Genomic DNA, 25,486 nt, shown 5'->3' with positions numbered 1-25,486 from the left:
ACTCACTCTCCACCAGCAGTGAGCACAGCCAACTGCCTCCACACCAAACCCTCTACCAGGTGGCTGCAGCTGCTGGGGGTTAGGTGGAACCACATCCTGCTCCCTTCCCAAGGCCAGGGCGCTCCTGCCTCGCTGCACCCTTCCCCAGCAGCTCCTGACAACAAACACCTCTGCAAACCTACAGCTGGGAGCCCCAACTGCGACAGAGAGGAGCGCTGGAGCAAACGGGCCGGAAAGATTTCCAGCAGTGCGCTGGCCTCCTTCCCAGGGCTGGGGGATAAAAAGGTCAAGTAGATGTTTGATTTGTGCTCCCAGGTACCGAGCCCAGCACGCAGCCACCCCCAGAGGTGCCCAGGGACACTCCCCAAGTGGCTGGAACAGCACTGCCTCAGAGCAGGGCAAAAAGGAGAAAACCACACCAAACTCACTCCTCTGCCTCCAGAAGCTGGGAGAGGTTTGTTTAGCACAGCAGCAGGATACATGTGCCCACATGAATGCCTGAATTAGAAAAAATTAAGCATTCATATGCATACCCATCTATTCTTAACGCCTCTTCCTTCCCTGATTACATGTTCCAAATGAAGGCAACAGAGGGAAGAAAAACTTAGAGAAAAATTAATCAATCAGCTACTTGAGCCTTCTACGCTTTCACAAATAATCAAGTAATGGTGGCAAAGTATGGCAGAGCATCTCCCCCATCATCCCAGGGTGGGGATTCAGCTCAGCATGGTGATGAGCTGAGGGCACTGCAGGGCAGGCACAGCCCTGCTCCGGGGAAATCACAGCAGCAGGGAGCAGAGGGAGCAGCTCCCAGCCAGGCTGGAGGTGTATTTCCATGCACACACACACCCACTGCAACCTCTGATGTGGAAAAAGGAGCACGGGGGATGAAAATCCCAGACAAGGGAGCCCAGAGTGCTGCCTGTGTGATGGAGAGGGAGTTTTTGTATGGGCAGGCAGTGACAGGACCAGGGGCAGTGGCTTCACACTGACACAAGGCAGGGTTAGATATTGGGATATTGGAAAGAAACTCTTCCCTGTGAGGGTGGGGACACCCTGGCACAGGTTGCCCACAGAAGCTGTGGCTGCCCCATTCCTGGAAATGTTCCAGGCCAGGCTGGACAGGGTCCTGAGCAAGTGGAGGCAGAGAGTTGGAACTGGGTGATCTTTAATAATGCCCCTTCCATGCCCAGCCTTTTCAGGATTCTGTGGTGTTTGAGCTCTTCCACAGGAGCATCCACAGCCTCCTTCCATCCCCAGCCTTTTCAGGATTCTGTGGTGTTTGAGCTCTTCCACAGGAGCTTCCACAGCTCCCTTTTCCCCATCTCACATGGGGGATGAACAGGAGACAACCCACGAGCAAGCAGAGAGGCTCCAGGGAACCAGGACTTCTGTTTGTTATTTGTTCCCATCCCCAGGGTGAGATCCCACAGCATCCAAGCCTCCACCCCTGCACAGCCCCCCTCAGCTGGCCAAGAAAATAACAAGCTACATATGCTGGTTCATGGGAGCTGCTGTTCCATGATGAGGCAGAAATGGGATAACTTCCATCAGTACATTAAATTGGACTTTGTCATGGCATAAGTTGACTTAAAGTGGCTTTAATGGTTATGGAAAAATACTCCCTCCCTCAAACACATGCAAGGCTGATCAGACCAACAGAACTGTGCTTGTAATGCTGCTTATTTCACTTAAAGCCTTATTACAGCACCACAGTGCTGATTGGCTTTAGAGAGGGATGGCTTTACAGCATTTAAAAGGTCTTGTGTTTAATTAAATTAGCTGCACCTGTATATATTATGTGCAATAAATCAACTATAATTTGCTACCATAGGCAGCTATTACTCTTCCCTGTGTTATTTATTGCTCAGCACCATTAGGGCGAAGGCTTTTCTAGGATACACTAAGAAATGGCAGTTTAGGGACCAAAAGCTATAACTCATTTCCTTTTCCCTCTCCCTTTTCAGTGGTGTCAATCACATTTCTTGTACACTTGAACAAACACGAATATGTAAGAGATTCTGGCACCCATTATGTGTGTGTGTTCATACATATATTTATAGATAAAATAAAATTAATGTTCCCCACACATCTTGGTCTTGACTTTCATTTGCACAGATCTCCACAGCCCAAAAAGCACATAAATAAAAATAAATAAATAAAATTAAACAAACAAAATAAAACAATAGTGCTGGGTTCTTGCTCCTTGATGCTACACAGCAGTGATGCTGTGGCACTCCAGCTACACCACACACCATCTCTGAATACAATTTAGAGACTTACTCACCCAGGGATCACAGACTGCAATCCACCCCTGTGGCAAACAGCAGCAGTGACTGTATTACCAGCACTTTGTGATTTATTTGGGGCTTTTTAGCCATTCAGACACGCCACTGGATTTTGCACAGTTTGGCTCACAGTCAGGCTATGATGGCATTATCAGTTCTGCTCCATGCTTTACTCACAGGAAGAGTTCAGGAAGCACCAGCTACTGGTGTGTGAGGTGGCCAAGGCAATGTCTGCTGAGGCTTCCAGAGAAACAAACTAAACAGACCCATCCTCCCCCTCAGCTATCCCCTGCCTCCCTTCCACCAAAGAAACCATTTAAAGTGGTAAAATTAAATTAAATCAAAAATAGAGGAGTAAAACACTCCAGGAGCTGATTCCTGCCCTGGTCCAGCATGCTCCCAAAGCAGTCTGGGTACTGCACTCTGCTCTTCAGGGCTTTATTATTCATTTTTCAAGCAGCTGCTGCAACACACTGATGTTCACAATGCATTAAAGATCTTCCCTGCAATATTTTCCAGCTATTTAACTGGCACGGAATGCCATGCAGGAGCTAATGTAAGGGAAGCTGTCCCAGGGAATGCAGAAGTAATCCAAGGGCTTGATGGTGCTGCTCAACCACGTCCTCTTCAACCACACCTGTTCTGTGATTTCTACTTTGTTCCTAGACTCAGATCTGAAATAACATCTCAGTTCCTTCTCCCCTCTGCCTATATTTTAATTATGTTATTCTTTTAAATACCAAACAAACAATCAGTGGCTTTCAGACACCAGCCATCAAGGGACACACACCAGTCCTAGCAGGAGTGGAGAATACCTGCAGAGGCACCTACTTATGAAATTAGGGATGAGCAAAAAAGTACTGGTATTCTGAAACACACAGCTCCTCAGCACCCAAAATCACTGCTGATCTTTACTGCATCCAAGTGATCATCAGAGAAGAACAGTGAGGAGCTTGAACTTTGTTCACAAAAGAGAAAAACTCAATACAGAAACAAACCAGCTCATTTAGACATGAACAAACTAAACTTGAAAAAAAGTTAGTCCCGTTGACAAATCTGTGCTCGCAAAGAGTAAGAGCCCATCTAGGTGGAGCCAGAGCTTGTGGTCTCTGCTGTCTCATCTTCCCATCACCTTCACCACTTTCAGCACCACTGTCCAGGTCTGCTCTGACCAGGCTCTGCTCTCCCAGGCCTCACCAGCTTTGCTGACGAAGGAGAAGAGCCAAATCCACACAGGCTATGACCCTGGACAATCCTCCTGCCACACCACCTTTGGAAAAAGCCCTCTGGAGCTAGCAAAGAAGAGCCGTGGGAAGGGCTCCAGGCTGGGGCAGGAGCAGGAAGCCCAGGCAGTGGATGCCTCAGAGGGCAGAGCACTGAACTCCCCGGCACGCACAGCACACAAAGCCAGGCAGAGGGAACACTACAGTAAGAGAACTATTAATAAAAATTAAAAGGACATTCGGGAGTATTACGAGCCAGATTGGGAGCTGGCACTGGATGGGGCTCAGGGAGGCCTGACATTAAACCCAAAAGAGATTATGTAACCTAAGCTGCCCAGTGATCATCTGTTCCTCTGCTGTGGCTTTAAAGCGGCAGCGGGGCTGGCCCCTGCAGCCACCCAGGCTGGGACCACTCACTGGTGTCCCTGTGACTCCTGACAGGGCACTGCCACCCTGTGTGCACCAGAGCACACCCCAGAGAGCCCAGAGCAGGGGCCAGGGCCCCGGGCAGCTGGGCTCTGCCAGCTGAGCACGAGCCCTGCTGCACCTCCCTGCAGCCAGCACTGGGCACAGCAGAGCTGTGTCTCCACCTCTGACTGGAGGCACAGACTGCCCTGCACACAGCAGCAGCTCCCAGCCACAAGGACTGCATGAAAAACCCTCCTTATTCCATCAAAACCCTTCAGCCAAGGCAGTATGCTCCAGCTCCTGACCTGCTGAGCGAGGGGTTTCAGAAGGTTTGCCCTGCTCTCCCTGACCAGAGGAGCAACACCTACAGAAGGACAGTGCCCATCAGCTAGCTGGATCCTCCTCAAAAAGGCTCTTACTTCCCTCCTGTTTTCCCATGGTCACAGATGAACTGCTATTCCACATGAAGTCATCAGAAAAGCTCACCAGCCTGCAGTGAGACTTGATCCAGCCAGGGCATGAAAAAGGCCTGATGGGCAAAGGGCTCAGGTGGACATGGAGAGAACAGAGACCACCAACCTGCCATGCCCACAGGCCAGGACGCCTGGCAGAAGCCACCAGAGCAGCAGCCTCCTGTCCTCAACTCTCCTGACTGTGCTAACCATGGGACACAAATTTTCATCAGCGCCTGCATCATTTTAAACACTCTGCAAAGTCTACAGCCCACAGGAACATCCCCCCTAGCTGAACACAGAGGGGACACACGGTGTCCTGAATTGTTCAGAACCATTTCAGGAGGCTGATGTTGACACACACTGCCCTAACCAAGGTGAGCACTGCACAGCTGTGCCACCACAGCTCTCTGAACATCCCCTTCCCCAGCTCTGACCTCCACAGCCCATTTTGGCCAGAAAGGTCAGTGGTACCACAGCTCCTCATTCATCAAGCCTGAACACCAATAACTTTGTCACCTCTGGGAATGAGCCACGTGGGTGCTCCAAACCCACTTTGCTGGTTACGTCAAGGGCTGGGAGATGCTGCCCGAATCCTGCCAGAATGGCAGGAAACAAAAGTGGTCTCAGCATGAGCAGGGAGCAGGGCCTTGATTATCTGCAATTAGCAAATCGATGATTCTTCAAGACGCTGATTTAGGCCAGCACTTCTTATTAGCAACAGTCAAGGAAAGCACAAGGGCAAATTGCATCAGAGCCAAGCCTAGCTCCCAAATATTGTTTCATTTAAAAATTAATATACAATCCTGCAGGAACTCAGACACAGACAACAGCAGCGCTTCCATGAGGTACATGCTGAACCCAAGCAAGTCCCCACCACCATGGAAACATTATTTTGCGTCATTATTTTGCTCCAAACACACGAGTACCTTGGGTAATCAGATGTTAACAGCCCACTGGGGAGGGCACACACTCATTTTAGTGCCTGTGCTGGGGTTACAGGCCTGCACCCTCACTGCAGGTGGAGAAGCCCAGTGAAGTCCCTGGGAAGACACCCACTGGGTTTGGATGAGGCCCTCCTGTTTTTAAACACTTGATCTAATTTTGTCTTGTAACATTACACAAGAACACAGCTGTATATTTAGTCACAGAGTTAAACCATTAATTTGCAACTTACAGTTTAGTAATACTCCCCATTAATAATGCCATTACATGGGTTATGTTCACTTTCTATCTGAAAGTTTAAACACAACAGGTCTCACCCAAACAGCTTAAAATTAAACCACTGCACCCATTTGAGATCAGTCACCACGACAGGTATGGTATAAAATATACAACAGCAGACAGCTTCAATACACATTTTACTTTCATTTGTCTGAGGTGTTTGTGCCAAGAATCCACTTGAGCCTGCTCTTCACTCGATTAGGGAGAAAAATTTGTTTTTAAAATGATTAAAAGCATAACACTGCCCAGTGTCATGTCCCCTCCAATAATCTTCAATTTGTGGGACTGTCTTTGAAACTGTAGCAGAGCAGTTTTACCACTCACAGCATGTATTTTTGATTTAGTAATCCCTACACTTCCAGAGGGGTTACTGGAAGGAAAAAAAGATACCATTAACCCATTGATTTTAAAAGAACACCAACAAAAAAGCCCAACATTTAGCTATTTTAAGTGAGAATCAGACTGGCTTGAATCCTAAAGAAGAATTATGATTTATTACTAAAAAAATTTTTAAAAAGAAAATTAAAAAGGCGGATGTGGGATAACAAGTGGGATTCCAACACATTCCTTCAGCAGTGCACAAACACCTCAGGACACTGTGGCAGTGCTGGGAGCAGACCCACTGGACTCTGCTGTGCTCAGAGGGGCTGAGTTCTGCTTTTATGGAGACAAAAGGATGGGCCTCTGCCTTCCTTCCCTCCACAAACCCAGATAAATTCCAGCCCCAAAGCACAGGAAATTAAAAGAGAATAATAGACTAAGAAAAATGCTTCCAGCAGGGAAGGAAATCCCGACCCAGAGCTCGTGCCCTGCAAAGAGTTAAAGCCTCAGCCCCAGGCAGCCCTGCTGATCTCAGTGCAGCTGCTACCTGCAGCCACGGCCCCTCAGCAGCAACACACAAGGGGAAAGTGCAATTTTGAGCTTCTCTTTTCATCTCTATGGTGACAAAAAGCTCTGCAGAGGGAAATCAGGGTGCCTTCCACTCAAAAGGTTTCTCATTTTCAATGACTGCCTTTCACAATATTTTAATTAAATCTCTGGTGGGGAAGATTTAAAGAAAAAAAAATGGGATTGTGGGGCTCATTTACAACAACAGAGCAAAAAAGGGGGCAAAATGTATTTTAAGCATTTTTAAAATAGAAAGATTCTCTGGTTGAAGAATAAATCTGCCAGCTGCAAAGTTTTACAAAACCAGCATGTGAAGGGGCCAGGAAGTCTTTCCGTAACAAAAACATTTTCTCTCGTGTAACATGTCTCTGGAATTTCAGGAGAGGCTGAAGGACCACCCAGCAAAGGGCCCTTTCCCACGGGGCTGAGCACGGGCCAGGCACCCAGGATTCTGGAGGGGACTGTCCCCCTGAGCACAGCCAGCCAGGGCTGGGGAGGCTGCAGGACAAAAGCAAACCGTGCTGCTCAGCTGTGTTTTCAGAAGTCTCAGTTCACTGCTGACACACAACACGAGCTGCCAGGAGGGGCAGGTCCATCCCACGAACCCACAGCCACGGGACAGCAGGCACCCAGGGCTTCCAGTGCCCCCACAAAACACATTTCTGAGCAGGACCTGCTCCCAGCAGGACACCCCAGGCACCACGGTGTGCCCATCCTGAGCCCAGAACACCCCCCAGCAGAGCTGCAGACCCTGCCATGGGCAGCCTGCAGCCAAGGTGCAGCAGCTGAGTGCTGCCCAGCTGCCCAGGGACAGCCTTGTGACACAGATGGCAAAGCCCACCTCATGCAAAGGGGCTGGAACCACCAAAGGGGCACTGGGAGTTTGGATCCAAACCACAGAGCACAAGCAGAACAGCACGTGGCTGAGCACAGGACGAGCAGGAGAGGATGGACAGCCCTACCCAAGGCCACCAGAAGCCCCCCAGACACAGGGCTTGCCCAGGATGCCCATTTCACTCCAAGGCAGCAGCATTCAGCTGGAGAGGGGGGAAATGATGACTCTGCAATTAGAGCCTCCACACGGCGCCAAGAGATTCGAGTGTGTTAATAAACATAAAGCTCTGGACAAAGCACTCTGCCTCTCGTCCAAGCTCCGTTGTATAATGTGGGAATAATACCCCTGCTTCATCTGATATAATTGCCAAAATCACATATTCCTCCTGCAAGGTGTGGGGAACTCCCTGGAAAGCAGCGCTGTAACAGCGCAGAGTTTTCAAGTATCTCGAACAACAGGACAAGTGCATTGTGAATTTTATTTTTTTTAAGTTAACAGAATACTGAAGTAAAAAGTCTAACTAGACACGCAGAAAGAAATATCCTGATCCTCTTTCTAAAAGAAAAACCGGGGTGCAGGGAGCTGCACTGACACCCCAGCCTGGATCCCCTGAACCCCAGAGCAGTGCCTTTGTGGCTGTGCTCAGAGAGCACAAGGGATTCAGCCAGGCTGGCCACTTATCCAGCTGGCTGGAACTGCTATTCCAGCAGCTACCCAATCTTTAACGACTTCTGGACTAGTCTGCATTTGATTTCAGGGCAAAGGCCATGCCCAGAGGGAGACCCCGTGAGGAACTCCTCCCTCCAGCTCTCAGGTCAGTCTTAAGGCCATCTGAAAGACCACAACAAAATGGTTTACTGCTCACACAGGCTAAATATCAAGAGCTCTAACATGAAATACAACCTCTTTTCAAAGCCACTAACAGGCAATAAGTCTGTTCTTGAAAATAAAACACTGGTCAGGAGTGGGATCATTCAGGACCAAAGGTTCTTTTTTAAATGGATGCAAACAAAACTGCCTATTTTTCATGTACATTATTAATTTTCCTAAAATAATAATCACTGCTGCAAGTTGAGCTACCTCTGTACGCAAAACCCTTTCCACGTACATATTTTCCTGGGGGAAAAAAGGCTTATCCCCACAAAGGAGTATGAAATAAATTGCTTTACTGAAGGTTAATAATATCCTGTCGCCGTGGTAAAAGACTCAATTACAAAACCTTCAGAAGAGCTCCCAAGGAACTCATCTGCCTGCAGTGACAGAGGCTTAAATAGCCAAAATACACAGAAAGGCTAAGCACTTCCCAAAAGAGAGGAAAAGGGGAGAAAGATGGGGAGGGTTAAGTAAAAAACCTGGAAATTGGACACTCAAGGTTATAAAAAAAACCCAAACACACACAACCACAGTTCCTCTCTGCACACACGATTCTCTATAATCTCAGCAAGAATTATGGCCTAGGGAGACCAACACTAATTTTAGTATCAGATTTATTATGCAGCAGGGAGCAGAAATCAGTCAGGCCCGTCTCTCGGTCCTAATGGGCAGAACTGGCTCACGCTCCAGGAAGGCTCTGCTGAAGAATAGCTCAGGCCTGGTGAAAAACAAAGCCCCTGGGGCTCCCCGAAGCACAGACACGCTGCGTTTCTTAGAAGCCACAATAAAACACAATGATACTCCTCATTTCTGCAGCGCTGCTGCCAGAGGAACCCAAAGCCCAGCGCCGGCAGAGCCACCGCGGGCAAACTTCAGGGAAAAAAGGAAAAAATGCATAACCAGTCTCCCACTGAGCAAATGCCTCTCCCACCCCAAAAACCACTCCCAAAGCATTACCTTCTTGTGGCTCAAGGCAGCCCCAGACCATGGTGGACTGTCTGTGAGGAGACCTCGGGCTCCTATCACCCTCTGCACTGACTACCTGCACCAGGGCAGGTGTCTGCAACCAAAACTGGGGGCCTGGTAACTGGTTTCAGGTGAGGGGCACACCTGCCTAATCAGCAGCACAGCAGGGCAGCAACGGACAGGAGAGACCAGCAGAGCCCCAGCTGACCAGGATAACTCACATCACCCACCAGTGCAAAACCCAGACTGTGCACACGCTGCTGCTTCAGCTGCCCGACCACCAAACCACCTCCTCCTCCTCCTCCCTCTGCCTCTTCACAGCCCAGAGCACATTTTCACCTGCATAACCAGCACCAATAATCAGCCAAGAAATTCAGGACTTGCTCTCTGATCCCTGCTCCACCTCAAGAAGTGCTTGGCAGCATCCGTTTGTCCGCCTTGATCCGACAATCTCCAGCTCTCAGGAATGTGAGACAAACAGGTGCTGCTGCCCCTCTCTCAGCTGGAGCCAATTTAGAGCATTTCAAGGAAACACACCAAGGCACTCTTCAACAACGAAGGGCTGCACCTGCCCAAGACCTCTGAGAACATTAAGAAGCAGCAATATTTGTCTGACCATGTCCATGTAAGAAGTTTACCCTGCCCCTGCATTCCTTCAGCTGCAGCCAGGATGAAATAAGATTCATGAGTAAGGTGTTCTGCAACAATACTTGTCCTTCTCCTACCTGCTTCTCTCCCCATCACTTTCAAATAAATTGACTCTTTATGATACTTTCCACACACTGCAAGAGATCAGGATTACACAGCACCAGCTGAATAATGTTCTGCTCACACTATCATCAGCTTCATGCGTTCCGATGACAGTGATGGGGACTATAAAGGCACCAAGACAGATAATCACTGCTTATGTCTGCAATTATAGTTCCAATAAAGCTTCTTCATGGCTCTTAGCACTAAGGCTTTTGGACTGGTAACTGAATTGTTTTAATATTTTTTTCTATTCCCTGTTTTGTTCTTTTCCTATTGCATGCACATGCTTAATCGAGAGAGAAGACAAATGCCTCTACTAAAATATCCACTGGAAATATCTACAAAAAGAGGTCCAGAAATCTAAACTGACTTCTTATGACTACCACAGAATCAAAGCCATGCTCACAAAACTTTGGGGGAATCATAACTGTGAAAGACTTTCAACTATCATTGTATTTGATCAGGAAGATTAATGACATAGTGGCTGTGACCAGATGAAAAAGAAAGGGGAGAAAATAAAAATCACACAGGACCATCACAATTCCCTCCTCATACATAAACTGCCAGGCATGTCACACAGAGCCGGCTGCTTCGATCCCAGTTCCTGGGATTACGTGAGGCAGGAGTTTAGAGCACAGGAGGTGCTGTGGCAGGAGATTCCCACTGCCACCCACCCCTGGGGTCCCAGCTGGACTGGGGCAGGAAATGTCCCAGGCAGGCACGGGGGGCACAGAGGCTCAGGATGCTGGGGCAGCCTGTTCCCAGAGCTCTGCAAACACGTCAGGACAGGATCCCTGTCTGCACAGGAGCAGGGCACCACTGCAGCCATCCATCCATCCATCCCAGCTGCTCCTGTGGGCACCCAGAGGGAGCGGGCATGGCCTGTGGCACAGAGGACACAGCCAGCCCCAGAGGAGTGTCTGGCATGGCTGAGCACCCGGCACGGCTGTGGGGAAGAGCAGCCAAGGCTCATCTGGAGGCAGAGGTCCCCAGGACACCTGCAGTTCAGCATGCTTCCCCCTCTCCTCCCTTGCTGAGGGCGGCCCTCTGAGCCCACCACAGCCCTCTGGCAGGCTCCCCCCTTGCCCCCAGCAAGGTTTGCAGCCGTGAGACCAGCGAGAGCCATCATTCACACCACCAGCCACCTTTCACATGCTGTGGCCTCTCATCCTTATCTTGCTTCCCCCCTCTGGAGCTCGGAAGTGCTGGCACATGGAGGAACCTCGGGCAGGAACCTCAGCAGTTACAGCCTCCGCCTGAACCAGAGCGCTGCCGCTCCAGGCAGGGCCTCCCTCACCGATTTTACAGTCAAAAGCCGTTAAAAACAACAAAAAACCCCAGGCTGACCCCTCAAAGACAAGTGACATCAGGAGCTGGCAGCGTGCAGAGCTGCTCTGCCTCCCACACTTCCTCCCCAGCGCCCAGGGACGCTGCCAACATCCCCTCACACAGAGGCAGCCGTTTGCTGCGGCACCAAACGCGGCGTCGGGCACTCCCTGCCACGCTCAGATCCCTGCATAATCCCCTGCTGCCCTTTTTTCTCTGACCCTTCCTCTCCAGCCTCAATGGCAGCAGCAGCACCAGGCCCAGCAGGGCCTTAGCTGGGTTCCTACACGCTGTGCCAAGACCACCAGAGTCTGACCATCAGCGACTCTGCTCCCTCAGCCCTCAAACCCAGCCAACAGTGGGCCTGGGACATCTCCACAGCAGGTTTCGTGAGGGTTTTTTCCACCAGGCAGTGTTTGAAGAGGGTACGGTTAAATGCTTGGTGTGTATTCAGCAGGACACCCGTCCAGGGCCGGAGTCTCAGAGCTGACCTACAGAAAGTGACTGGGCAGGAAGATGAGATGTCTGGTGCAGATCAATCAAAATGACCCCAAGCACTTCACAGTAGCGACTTTTTGAGGAGAGGGAACTCCTGCTGCAAGAAGCCAACAGTTCTTGCTGTAGTGGTCTCAGGGCTTGCTCAGTACTCACAGGAGAGATCTCTCAGGGATCCTGAGGACACGGCAGAGAACAAGACCTGACACCACCCAACACAGTGGCTGGTAGCGGTCCCAGACAATACCCAGGCAATACCCCCCATCCTCAGAAAATTCCTGTCTTATTTCCCATCTCAGCATTACCTTTGGATTTCTTTTCAATGTTTTCTGCTCCCTCCCACAATTCACTGAACACAGCATGCTGCTATAGGCTCTGTAGGTCTGCCAAATACAACAGCAGAAGCAGGCGAATTTCACCAGCAAAGAAACATCCCTACACTCATTCACAGCACTCTGCAAACCTTTGGCAAAAGGATAAATGCTCTGTGTACATATGGAGCCCTGCACACAGCCTGGGCTTGGAGCAGGGAATTGCACCAGCACAGCTCTGAACATAAATGACCGGTAACACAGCCAAAAGGATAACAAAACAGGAGCTTCACTGGTTCTGCAAGCACTGCAGAAGAATCCCTGGCAACATCCCCTTCAGCAACACCTTCTTCCAGCAGTGCAACAACCACCAAACCTGCCAGTGCTGAGGGCTTGCAGCTGGCAAGCTTCTGCCGTAAACCAGGCCCCTGACTTGGGCAACATCTCCCAGTCCAGTGGGAATCTCCAGGATTCACGGAGACTTAGGACAAATGCCCAGCTCCTTGCAACCTCTTTTCACACCACATTACCCTTTGGGAAGATTCCTGAACAGTGTTTATCCACCAAGTGGTTAAAACCCCCCTAGACTCTCTATCCAGCAGGCATTCTCTTTACACCAGCATTCAAAAAGCTGTAAGTCTTGTTTGGCACTTCACAGTCCCTATTTTAAATAAACCCAAACTTCAAAACACTTCTTCACCCTGTGCTCCTCACCTTCTCTTTGATGCAAAACTGACCCACAGAACAAGGTAAAGATGAGCTCCGAGTCAGGAATACTGAAACACTGATTAAAACAGCACAGCACAGGTTTGGGAGCACTGCAGAGGAATTCTGTACCCTCTGGGCCATGCCAGCACTCCCAGGGACCCAGCCCTCAGCCAGGAGGGCTGGAGCTGCACCAGGACCCAAGGAGCCTTGCCCAGCCCCACCTCACAGCTGTGTGGCACAAAGGAAAATAAAACCAGGGGGACTTAACAACTTCAAACCCTGGGAACTACTTAATTCACCAGATATTAGTTTCTTTCCCCCACCCCACCATTTTTCCCTCCCACCTGCCAGGCCACCTCATTACTGTCACTCTGCATCAGCTCTTGCTACAGTAGTTTTCTTGGACCTTTGCCCCTTCAGTCAGCTTGAAACCTCTTCCCCATTGTACATCAGAGTCAATGGGAAATTAATGCAAGTCTTTGCTGGGGGAGGGCAGGGCAGAGGCAAGGCACTTTCTGCTGCTGTCAATACTTCTTTTCCTTCACCCTTCCTGCCACGTACACTTCACCAACATATTAAGGAGCCTTGTCTGCATCTCACTGTGCTTGCTGAGGTCTCTGGACTATTCCTCATGTGCAGAATTGCATAAGCTTTAGCAGGGTCCTTCTTTTATAATACAAAGTTCCCAATCTTAATTTAATCCTACTCAGTCACAACAATAAACCCAGCTGCAGATGTCCCAGCACAGGGAATGACTGAGCAGGGGAGAACAACTTCCCAACATTCTTCAGATTTTCTCTGCACTCAAAAAATACAAGAAATACTTTCAACAGGAGAGCAGTAAAATGCCAAAGTTTAGAAGTAACTTATTAATACCGCATGCTGATCTGGCTACAAAGTTTCACAGTAACTTTCAAATTACTCAGCAAACCACAATTTCTACAGCAATAACATCATAAAAATCATAGGCCACGTTGAACACTACTCACATAGTTTACAGAATTATTCCAGTGACTAAGGCAAACAGAACGTGTGATTTCAGGGCTAGAGACTAAATTAAGCTTCAATAATGACTTTTTTTTAAGTCTGATGCTACGCTGACCTTGTAATCAGTTTTTTGAGGAAACAGCAGAATAGTATTTTCTTGTGAGTGAGATCCTCCAGTGGAGGGGGGAATATGAGAGAGATAAAACTGCCTATCTGAAGGAGAAGTGATGGAACTGACCATATACAAAGTACTGTCAAATACACAAAGTAATCTTTTAATCTTTTTTCTGCTACGGGCTTCACAGTTCAACAAAGCATTTAATAATGTGCTCTGAGCCCATGCTGATTCAGCAAAGCACTTACCCACATGCTTATGCCAACTTAAGTATATGCTTAAGTGCTTTCACACAATAGGGGCAGAGAAGACTCTGCCCCTGAGATGAACCATTTTCTGAAACAAGCTGTTTTTCCCTAAGATGACTGACTATTTACAGCTTCTCTTCACTTTCCAGCACGACCCAAAATGTGTTTGAAGAGAACACTTAAGTACAACTGAAAAGTCAAATAACTATTAGAAACAGCAAGACTCAAGGTAGAGCTTAATGAACTCGAATTGTTCTTTGCTCCTTCTCAGCACAACATACATCTTGATGCACACACCCCACCTTGCCCTGTTTCAGTGGCTCTCCTCTAAAAATAAGTTCCAAGTTGCCTTAATGCTTTGGATTTCACAACATTTATGAGACTATCACCAGAGTCAACAGGCTAAAAAAAGAATCCATTAGCATTAACTGGCCTGTCACTGGCAGTGACAAATAAATGAATTTGATGGTTTTAGATCAGTCATTAGTAGACCTACCCCCGGGCTGATAAAGGCTCAGCACTTTGCAGAGGAGATGCACTCAATCTGGAAGCACAGGGGATGCACAGGGGTGTTAGCATGCTGCTCTCCTTCCATCTCCCTGACCTCCCTATCTCAGAACCTTTCCTGGCATTTACAAGTGCACAAAAGTCACCTGGTAGACACCATTAAAAATAATCCAACAATTCCGGAAAACACAGGCAATGTAGAACCTCCTTTTTAAAAAAATCCCATGTTAGACAGTGTTCAATTTTAATTTTTAGTTAGCAGTATGTCAAAGGGAAGGAAAGTACATTAGGACTATTCCTAACATGAAAGACATCCTTAGGCAATGAGAATGGAAATACAGACATTTTAACAAGCACAAGACAGTCTGTGGGGATTCAGGACAACATGAACAATCTACCTGAGTGATTGGGGAGAAGAAATACATGTTTACATCTCCAAAATACAACAGTTACAAAAGTCCAGCTCAGCTCCTGTTCCTGACAGGACTCACTGCACTGCACAGAAGCTCTGCACAGCCCTTCTTCCTCTGGCTGTGACACCCAAGGACAGAGGCCACCCTCTGCCTCAGCCACACCACACAGAGCACAAACCCCAGCCCAGAAACAAGGGGGTCCAAAATCCTGATCCTCCACTGCCTGGAGCTGGGTTCACTCAGACTCTGAAACTTCTCCACTGGACCATCCAGTGCCAGAGGGAAGCAGATTCCAGGAGCAGCTGACCCTGGACAAGGGATCCACATCAAGGGTGGTTGAACAAGACACCCAAACAGTGGCCAGGGACCACCCAAAGCAGTCCCCCACACCATCTGGGAAGGACTGCACACTACTCTGCACACAGATGGTACCATGATTATCATCAGGCTACTCATCTATGCCTGATGCCAAGATCAGGAAATACTTCCTCTCTTGCTCCAGCCAGACCTGCAAATGCAGGGGAAGCTAAAAAGAATTTTTTAAAACCATTGGGAAAAGGTCTGACCCTGCTGCTCTTGACAGCCTGGTGGGGAAGGAAGGGTGGCAGGAAAGGAAGAATCCCGAGTTCTGCTACTGTGTCCAGTTCACACTCTTTTGAGAAAAAAAAAGGAAACTTTGAAGTCTACCTAACACCTAAAATAAGATGGGAAGCAGTAGGACTAACCTGGAGGAGTTTACAGGCAGAAGCAGGGGAGAAAACAAACAGAACTCTTGATTTTCGAAGTCCATCATTTGCTTTGGAATAAAATCTCTCCCTGCTACTCTGGCTGAGGTTTATCAGACAGCCAAGGGATGCAGACACCCCACCCACAGCTAACTTAATTGGAATCAGACATCCAAATCCACTGGTTAGCTTTAAAAAAATCCCAGGTTAGCCTGGTGTTATCCTGAAAGGGCATGCCCTCCATTTGCTGCTCTGGAACAGGCAGCTTCACACAGTCTCACCCCAAAGGAGAGCTGCTGACACTGCCTCTTGCCCAAGAAGGACCAGATGTGCACAACTGTCCACGTGCCAGCCAGACAGGAAACCCAGCTGGCCAGGGCACCGTGCAGATCCAGGACTGGCTGGGGCAGAGGGGCCAGGACAGCCCTGCACCAACCTCTGTGACAGGGACACCTGATAAGGACATGGCTCCTGCATCCCCAGCCCTTTACCAGACAGAACACCTCTCACCAAATCAAGTCCTTCTGCTGTTGTGTGACCAAAGGGCCACCAGAGCTCTGTCCCCATCCACGCAGGCTGGACCCAAAGTGAGACATGCAGTGGCCACCTGCAGTCAGGGTCACGCAGACAGGACACCAGCAGTGCCAGCCCCTGCCTGTCACCCAGGGCAGCAGCAGAGGTACCAACCCTGCCTTTTTCCCTCCAGCAAGGCTCCAGGCACAGCCAGCAGGGCACATGCACAGTGCCCGTGCACCTTGCTACAGGCAGCTCCAGCTTGCTGAACTGGGAGCAATTCCCAGCCCCTGGAGTCAGTGCAGAGGAACAAGCACCTCCACCCCACTCTGCAGGAGCCTGAGCACAAACACCTCCCTGGGCAGCCTCACTCACTGGAAACTTCGGCTGAAGTTTTACCTGCCTCTGTTCCATACACGGCTCTGCACAACAAAGCATCCAAATTCCTGTAACAAAGACATTTTCATGGCCAAGGAGCTACTTCATTGACCGAGGCTGCTGTCCTCTTGCTCTTCAGGTTTGTTTTGGTTTTGAAATAAATCCCTATGGCAGAGGCATGAGGGAGGAAATTGCTCACATTTGAAATTATCTAATGAAAATGTTAACTTGGATAAGCCTTCTCTAACCTAACAGAGCAGGTAACACAGAAATGGCAGGCTATGTGTAATAGTAAGTCAATTATTGTGGTATTCAATATTCAAAAGGGGGTACAAAACTACTGGCACCCCATCACTGCTGCGTTTGAAGGATTTTTTAAATCAGCAGAGTTACAAACGATCTCCTGTTACACAGTGCCTTCCAGCACTGGAAGCAAAACAGATTTTCATCAAGAAACAGGAGCCCCGAGGAAGGAGACATTCACCAGAACCCCAAGGAGTTAAACCCTGCAGCAGATTTCCTAAAACAATAGCTGGAGTCGTGCTGGCCTTCCCAAGGAGAGCAGGATTACACATCCCGGTAATCCAGTGCAGGGTCATTCAGGAAAGCAGGGAGGAATGCTGGGCTGTTACAACCTGCCACTGCCTGCTCGGAGCCAATTTGCATCAGCAGAGAGGTGTCAAACCGCGGAGATGAGCTCAAAAAGCCCCAAAGAGAGGTTTCACTGGGCTGGGCAGTGGAGCAGGAGGGGAGGAGCAAGTGAGTGTGGGCTGGCAAAGGCAGAGGCAAAGCTCAGCCTTAAGGACAGGGATGGAGGGATGGAGAAGGGGGAATGCACCCCCAGCCTTCCTTCACTTCAGTCCCCATCACTGCCAGGAAAAGCACAGGAAAAGAAAAAAAACCCAAACAAATCCCCATTTTGCTAAACATACCAGGAAGGAAGATTACTAAGGGGAAAAAAAAACCAAAAAAACAAATTCTCCCCTTGCACCTAGAGAGACAGAGACATTTCATTAAATGCCATTAATCTCCACAGACCCAAGCATTAGCTAGTTAATTAGACTAAAGTACAGTCACATTTTAACGCTGAGCATTCGCTATTCAACTGGGATAAATGAACAACTAAAGTCCAAAACCTTAATTCAGTATCTAATTAAAAAAACAGAAAACAAAATATTCAGATTATGAAATGCTTGCCAGAATAATACATCATAATTGATGTAAAATCTGCTCTTTATTGCATCTGATTTTCTCCAGTCGCCAAATCAGGCTGTTTTCAATCTTCAGATTTTTTTCAAGTGCCCTGTAGAAATCCCAACACTTTAGAAAGGACAACTGTGCAAAAAGCAGCAGCAGACACTGCTGACCTCTCCAGAGAGAGCGAGCTCCTGCTAAGAGTGGAATTTGATGTCCATTCCAGCATTTGCCCCACGCTTGAAAGATGTCTGTTACCAAAAACCAAGGAAAAAACCCCCTACGTGTAGAAAAACAAAATCCCCTTTGTCAACACAACCTGATTTTGCATTCTTTAACACAAAAATTTAACTCACTAATATCCCCCCCGCGTAGTAAAACACGTCCTTAATTGTTGGAGAACAAATCACATGGGACAGCTTAACAGCTCTGTTGTACCCATTACAAACTTCTCCAAGTACCGCTGTAGAAACAGGTAACTGGCACTAAAGACAGTTTAAAATGTAAATTAACCTTTAAAAGGTATTGGGAAGGGGGACAGGCACATCAAGCTCAAGATCAAAATTCTGGTAACTTTAAATTGTATATTAAGATGGCATCAATCCAACAACATAATCCAGAAGCCACAAGCCCCACACACTATAAACTCTTTGCTCAGTGCAGAAGCAAGCCAGGCACACTATTATTCACCAATTAGTAATTAGATATGTCCTAGGAAGAAAAGAACCTCTAAACATTTGCCTACATTAGTCTGGTTTAAAATTCTGCGAGTAGGCTGTTGGGGTTTGTTCTCTTTTTCTTTTCTTTTTTTTTTTTTTTTAAGAGCTCCCCAGCACCTCTCCTGTGCTATGCCCGGGGGTTTTAAATGACACGGGGTTTTTCCTAGATGCCTACTTTGTGCAATACCCAACACAATGGTTCAACACACCCAGTTACACTGCTTGCTTTCCTGAGGAGCTGTATGCAATAACAGTCCAGGCAGTTGCTCAGGTAGTTTCCCACCACCAACTTTAAACCACTTTTCCTTATTGACTTGCATGTACAACTTTGCAGCCTTTTTCTCCCATTTTTACCAGAAGACTGAAGTTACCCAAGCTGACAAGTGTATACACAAGTGCCATACATCAGTTAAATTAAGTTTTTCCAATAGACTCTCAAAAACAAATTAAAAAAAAAGTCAATTACAAAAGTTTTCTTTCAGCCTCTGGCTTTCAAAATTCACACGCTGCAAGCTTGGCTTTGAAACTGATTTGTTTTCATTAGGCACAACCTAAAGAGCAACAACCACTCGTATTCCACAGGCAGCTCCTGCAGAAGTGGCACCTGGAGGGAGCGCGGGGGCAGAAGCGTCAGGACTGGCCACACCACTGCCAGGCCACTGCTCTGTCCAGCCTGAGCAGCTGGACACCACAGCTCGCCGTCCCCCTGCTCTCATAGAACACCCAGCGCCCCCAGAGCTCGGAGCCTCAGCAGAAACTTGCCATCCCAGGCTTACACGCAGCCCCGCGCAGCGCATCTCTTGAGTTACACAAAAGAAAATTTGCAAACAATGAAGGCAGAGATAGATCCCCATCCATCACAACCACAGAACTGAGAGCTCAGCTCCAAACAAGCCAGAAGGCTGCACTGAATCCAAAGACTCCCCACAAACACAGCACAGTGCCCACCCAGAGCGGCGGGGCTCCGGCAGAGGCGGCCCCGGTCCCGCTGCCAGCCCGGACACGGAGCGGCCTCCTGGGCCTCAGCCAGCTCTGATCCCCCCAGCAGCAGCTCTAAAAGCTTTCACTGCCAATTCCCCGGCTGAAACCCGAACTGCCTGGCAACAATGATTCTCTGTGTGCCTGAAATCCTATTATCGATCCTCCTACTTACCTTGGGCTGTGCTCGTCGGGGAAACGCAACTTTAGGGTCAATCTGGGGAAAAAGAAAGGGGAAATCAACAAGGTGGCTTGGGTTGTCATTTCACATTATTTTGATTTTAAATCACTGAATTATTAATCCCTCATTTCTCAGGCTTGTAATTCAGCACACCGGGTCATCCAGAGCTGCTCTGGAAATGAGAGGTCACAGTCTGGGCTTGTCTGGGGAGTTTGGCAGGGGCGGGGAGATGGGAAGGCAGGAAGAAAACATCTCTTCTGCACTTCTCCTCCATCATCTTCTGGGCAGCAATCCCCGTGGGTGCTCAGGGAGCTCTGCATCAGTCTCTGGGTGCTGCCTCTACCACCAAAACTGCATGTTGAGGATTATCCACATGCCCTAGAGGTTGCACAGAAAGAGGGCCAGCAATCCTGACCAACATCTTAACTGGGTGCCTTTGACACCTGCCCCTTCCTGCACTTGGGTTTGAGGTTACTCCTTTTTTTCTGCTTTGTTTTGCTAACTGACAAGCAACACCATACAAAAAAGGAAAGCCAAAAGCAAAGTCAAATTATTCACATTTCAGTTATTAAAACTGAAACATGTGAAGGACTAGAGTCTCCTCCATAGTAATATGCCCAACTGATCTGATTTACTCAAAGAAAATACGTGAGCAATGGAAACCTCCAAAGGGGAATTTCTGGGATGGGACGGGAAGGAAGAAGAGTAAGTTACAAACGAGTTTCATGTGTGTGAAATATACACGCACTGAGCTCAAAAGTAAACAACTTCCTAAAAAAGGTTTTCCATTAAGGAGTTACTGACTTATCCATGTATGAAGCACGTCACCACAGACAAAAAGAAAGGGAGGAAAAAAAATCCTTGCTCTACCCCCCTGCCCTGCTTTAAGATGCAGCGTTGGCTCCCCTTGCGCTGCATGAATTAGCACGTCCCCTCTGCACTCCAAAATGCTAATTCTGCAGCCTCACACAACTTCCACGGGGGTCATCTCTAAAAAGGGACTCCTCTCTCCCATTCAAAAATGACACGAAACCAAAAAGGCACCACCGCAGGCACAAAGAAATGGCACCCAGTGGTGTTTGGAGGGAGCACGCAGGCAGAGGGCTGGATGTAAACAAAAACATCAGACCTTTCACCAACAGCTCCCCTCAACGCAATAAAATAAATAAATAAATAAAACAAACGCCTGAGTGCTGCTGGCTCTCAGCAGCACCTGCACGCAGACATCCCCGCACAAAGGGGCTGCAAAAGGATGTTTGGAAGGACTGGATCCTACCTGAACTGTGCTGTCCTTGCCTGTACAACAACCTGGTGCCGCTAACACTGACAGGGTTAAGGACATTGGGAAGGACGGGCTTTTTTAGAGTTTGGGTCTGGTTTCTGTTGTGTTTCCCCCGCCTTAAAGCAAACCCTGAAGAAGAGATGTTTCCATTTGGTATTGTTATGCCCGTGGTGATAAATATTCCTGTCACTGCTAAATAACCATGGGTCTCTCTTAAAAAGCAGTTTTACTCAATTAATTTGTCAAAATGGGAAATACCGCAGACATTTGATGTGCAACTGATAAACTGATTCGCCTCTATCAGATACAATATTTGTATCTTTTTTAGGACACACCTGAGAAATGAGCGATTACATGCCATTTTATTGTTCAAAAAGCATAGAAAGTAAAATTATTTATCTAGAGAGCTAACCTTTTCATAGAGATTAACATTATCTACAAATATATTCAGCACTGACTAGGCATTTGTCTACTGGGGAAATACAACAGGTACGGATTTTCCACAGCGATACCCAAAGGTGGAAAAATATGCACTTTTCTATGTTTGCTCCAAAACTACAAGATTTCCCACCAAAGAACACCAGGCCCACCAGAGGGACATCACTGCAAAGTCCTGCTGGTAAATAGCTGGGAGAGCCATTAAACTCCAAAGCAACACATTCATTTTTGAAGGTCAGTTCAAAGAGCATGGAGTCCCTCGCACCACGACAGATTTTCTAAAAGAACTGAATTTTCCTTCCCAAAACCTTTTGCATAAACACCATCAGCCTTTGAAAACAAACACTAGCAGCGAATGTGGCAAATCCATACCTTTTGCATAACCCTGTCAACTATTTAAACAACAACCAAAAAGGAAAACAAAAACAAAAAAACCAAAGTTCTACCAAAAAAAAAAAAATTAGTTAGTTAGGTACAATTCTACTTACTGTATCTACAAGTCCTCTAGGAAATGACTATAATACTATTTCTGATATGAATGGCCATTACCTAAACAAAGCTTTTAACGTAACTGTAAACAAGAGCGACGTTTCCATGCCAATACCCAACCGATCTGCCTCCTGTGCTGAACGTTGAAACAGAGTCAAATGCCTGGTTATACCGCACAACAGTTACTACAATGCTCTACAAATACACACCTGACAGGACCTGCCTGGCTCCGGGCTTCACTTCTAAGCTGCGTTACTGATTCTCAGGTCAGTTTTGTGTTCGGGTTGATTCAGTCATTGTCACACAACCAAAACCGAGGCAGATTTGCCCCGTGAAGCTCTTCACCCCTCCCCCGGAGAAGAGCAAATTAATACATCGCAGGGACTAGACTGTGATACAAGAAAAAAGCTGGGGGAGGACCTAATTATAGTCAGAAATATGACAGGGTGTCCTCCCATGATTTTTTTTTTTTAAACTCTCGTTCAAGATACTGTTTGCCTTTGTTCTTCTTATCTAAATTTATCTTTAAAAACACATAGAGAATATAGCTGTACATGAAAAGTCTGGTGAGTTTAATTTCAGGAGCACGGTTGCATCAGTTATCTTACCATATCTGATTAAACCTAAAATCAAATTATTAAGGCATGCGAAAGCATGGGCTTCGTGCTCAGGCAAGCCCAGCAGAATCTGTAGGTCGAATTAAAACACTAGATTCCACCTGCTTCTACAAGAGCTTTAGGCTTTTTGTTTCCATATAAATTACATTTTTAAAAGAACATATCCTCATGTTTGCTCCCTGCTTCTCCCTTTCTTCATTTAACTACAACCTCGCACACACAGGCGCCCGTGAGATCCTGCAGCACCGAGACAGGATTGCTCCTAACACCACGCTCAGGTAAAAATAAACCCCTTAAGCCCCAGGAGACAGCCTGCAAACCCCAGCGGCAGCAGGGACCAGGCTGGATCTGCCCGGCAGAACGCCTCTGCAGACAGCTCCCTTCCCAAACACAGCCCCTCCAGAGCCAGCAGCACCAGAGCACTGATGACCTCTAGCAGTGTCCTTCCCCCTCCCCTCCCGGCTCTGCCGGGGCTCCAAACTACAACCAAGTAGGAGGCACAAAACTTCATCTTTTTGCTTGGCCTTGACCCCAGGGAGAAAGCAGGGCCCAGAGCTGCACTTGCCCCATACCTTTTGTTTGACCCAACACTGAAAGCACCGTATTGGGGCAGCGGGCAAGCTCAGGTGTGGAATTGTTGTTTAAAAAACCCCAAACATGTGTAATGCTTATTTAAAAAAAAAAAAAATCAGCTGCATCTCACAAGGATTTTTTTCCTTATATTATGCACTGGAGACTGAGCGCAGCAAAAAGCTCTGGAGAAACAACAACACATTAGGACTTGTGCTTCTCTACCACATCCACTCTCCAGCTCTTGCAGAGCTTCCCATAAATTACCGCGTGCATTTCGCCGGGGCCCTGCCATCACAGGTGAGGGGACCTCTCCAAAAAATGACTTTGGGAAATGACACGAGCAGCAGCTTTCACGGTTTGACAGCAAGTCACTCCCACCTCGAAACGCGCTCAACAATACATAAATAATCAATCAAAAGAATCACAAAGTTCCCCGCAGAAAGCATGCCGCAGCCCAACACCGAAAAAAGTTGGATTTTACTCCACAGCTTTTTCAATGTCACCGCTCAATAAAATATAAGGCCGGGGGAGGAGCCAGCGGTCGGTACGGGTGAATTCCGATTTAAAAAAAAAAAAATTAAAAAATAAAAAGAAGAAAGTTACCGCTTTTGGCAAGTTAAAAGGCAGAGTGTATAAAAATATAAAGGCAAAGCCGAGGCGCGCAAGGTCCCGGTTCAATGACAGGCTGGCACCGCCCGCGGCACCGGCCCGAGCGCGGCTCCAGCGGCGGGCGGCGGCCCCGGCGTGCGGGCAGGGCGGCGGGCAGCCCCCGCAGCACCTACCGTCTTGGAGTCCAGCTCGTGGTGCGGCTGAGCCAGGACTTTGTCTACACTCGCCGGATCCGCGAACGTAACGAACCCGAAGCCTCTGCGAGAGACAAAGAGCGAGGGGATGGCGGGGAGGGGGGGGTGGTGATGAGAATTAGAGCCAAAGGGAGAAGTCATAAAAATAAACCGCTGCGTCCCCCTCCGCCCTCCCCCGCAGCCTGCGGGAGCGGGGGGCGGCCGGCTCCGACCCCCGGCCGCTCTCCGGCTGCACCGGCCGCTTTGTTTCCTGCTCCGGGCTGGAGGGATGCGGGCGGGGAGAGCCGTCCCGCAGCGCCCCAGGCGTGCGGGGGGACGCGGGGCCGGCATGCGGGGCTGCCGCCGGGGGGCTGCGGGTCCACCCGCCCCGACCGCAACTCGCGAAGTTTGTCAGCCCGAGCGCGGGGTGGGCGGCGGTTTTACCTGGAGCGCTTGGTGGTGGGGTCCCGCATGACCATACACTCCCTAATTTCTCCGAATTTGCTAAAATAGTCTCTAAGGCTGTCTGCGGAGAGAGAGCAGAGAGGGAGAGGAGGGTGAGGGACGGGGGGCGCGGGCAGGGCCCGGCGCGGCGGGACGCGGCCCACGCGGGGCGGGACGCGCGTGGGGAGGGGGCGGCGGGCGGGGGTTACCTGGTGAGGTTTGCCAGCTGAGGCCGCCGATGAACATCTTGCTGGAGGGAGAGAGCAGAGCGGAGTTGAGCGCCGGTGCGGGATCGGCCATTTTGACGGGGCAGCTCCCGGCGGGGCGGAGGGGCGCGGAGCGGAGCGGAGCGGCGCGGAGCGGAGCGGGGCGGGCCCGCCCGGCCGCCCCTCGCCGCCGCGCTCCGCGCCCCCGCCGCCCCGCCGACTTACCCGGGGTCGTGCTGCGCCTCTCCGGGGCTCCCCGAGGTAGCCTGGCTCCCGTCCGCCTCCATGGCCGCGCCGAGCGAGAGCCCCTTAGAGAACCCCCCCCGCCCGCCCAACCCGCCCCCCCCGGCCCGGCTCCGGCTCGGTTCGCTCCGCTTGCTTTGCCCCTTTTTCCCTTCCCCCCTCCTCCTCCTCCTCCTCCTCCCTCCGCTACCGGAGGATCTCACTGGAGAGGCGCTGGGGCAGCAGCCAGATCCGTCACACGTGGGATCGGCTTAGCTCAGCGCCGCGCCGGCGCTCCCTCCCCCCGCCGCCATCCTCCCCTCCCTCCATCGCGCCCCTCCCTCGCGGGGGCGGGGCCTCCGCCGGCGCGTGGCCCTCCGTGACGTCGCCGTGACGTCACCGCGCCCTCCCCGCGCCGCCCCTGCTCTCCGCGCGCGTCCGTCCCTCACGGGTGTGCGCGACAGCCGGGGCTGTGGGCATGGGGCTGTGCCCACAGAACTGTAACCCAGGACTGTGGGCATGGGACTGTCCATGGGGCTGTGGGCATGGAGCTGTGCCCACAGAACTGTAACCCAGGACTGTGCCCCCAGAACTGTTCCTGGGACTGTGGGCATGGGGCTGTGCCCACAGAACTGTAACCCAGGACTGTGCCCCCAGAACTGTTCCTGGGACTGTGGGCATGGGGCTGTGCCCACAGAACTGTAACTCAGGACTGTGGGCATGGGACT

The 25,486-nt window shown here is 49.4% G+C and overlaps 1 protein-coding gene across 12 annotated transcripts in view; it reads right to left on the bottom strand.

Annotated features, from left to right (window-relative positions):
- The window catches only part of MSI2 (musashi RNA binding protein 2), a 203,923-nt gene extending 178,864 nt beyond the window's left edge, over positions 1–25,059 (bottom strand). For 2 of the 12 annotated variants that reach the window (XR_010349416.1, XR_010349414.1), the window contains exons 1-5: positions 24,762–25,058; positions 24,540–24,580; positions 24,331–24,412; positions 23,887–23,971; positions 19,700–19,741 (exon numbers count right to left, since the gene is read on the bottom strand). Coding sequence is in view for 7 of the 12 variants with exons in the window: in XM_064394863.1 (XP_064250933.1) it covers positions 19,700–19,741; positions 23,887–23,971; positions 24,331–24,412; positions 24,540–24,580; positions 24,762–24,823 (312 nt within the window). In the remaining 5 variants the exon portion in view is untranslated. Of the gene's footprint in view, positions 1–9,148; positions 9,171–19,699; positions 19,742–23,886; positions 23,972–24,330; positions 24,413–24,539; positions 24,631–24,761 lie in introns of those variants that run through there. The other 10 variants (XR_010349417.1, XR_010349415.1, XM_064394863.1 and 7 more) reach the window with 7 other exon arrangements.
- Positions 25,060–25,486: the final 427 nt, after the last annotated feature.

Source organism: Passer domesticus, chromosome 19 (assembly GCF_036417665.1).
Source record: "Passer domesticus isolate bPasDom1 chromosome 19, bPasDom1.hap1, whole genome shotgun sequence".
Taxonomy (NCBI): Eukaryota; Metazoa; Chordata; class Aves; order Passeriformes; family Passeridae; genus Passer; species Passer domesticus.
Note: the sequence above shows the minus strand (reverse complement) of the source record. Positions and strands in the feature narration are given on the sequence as shown.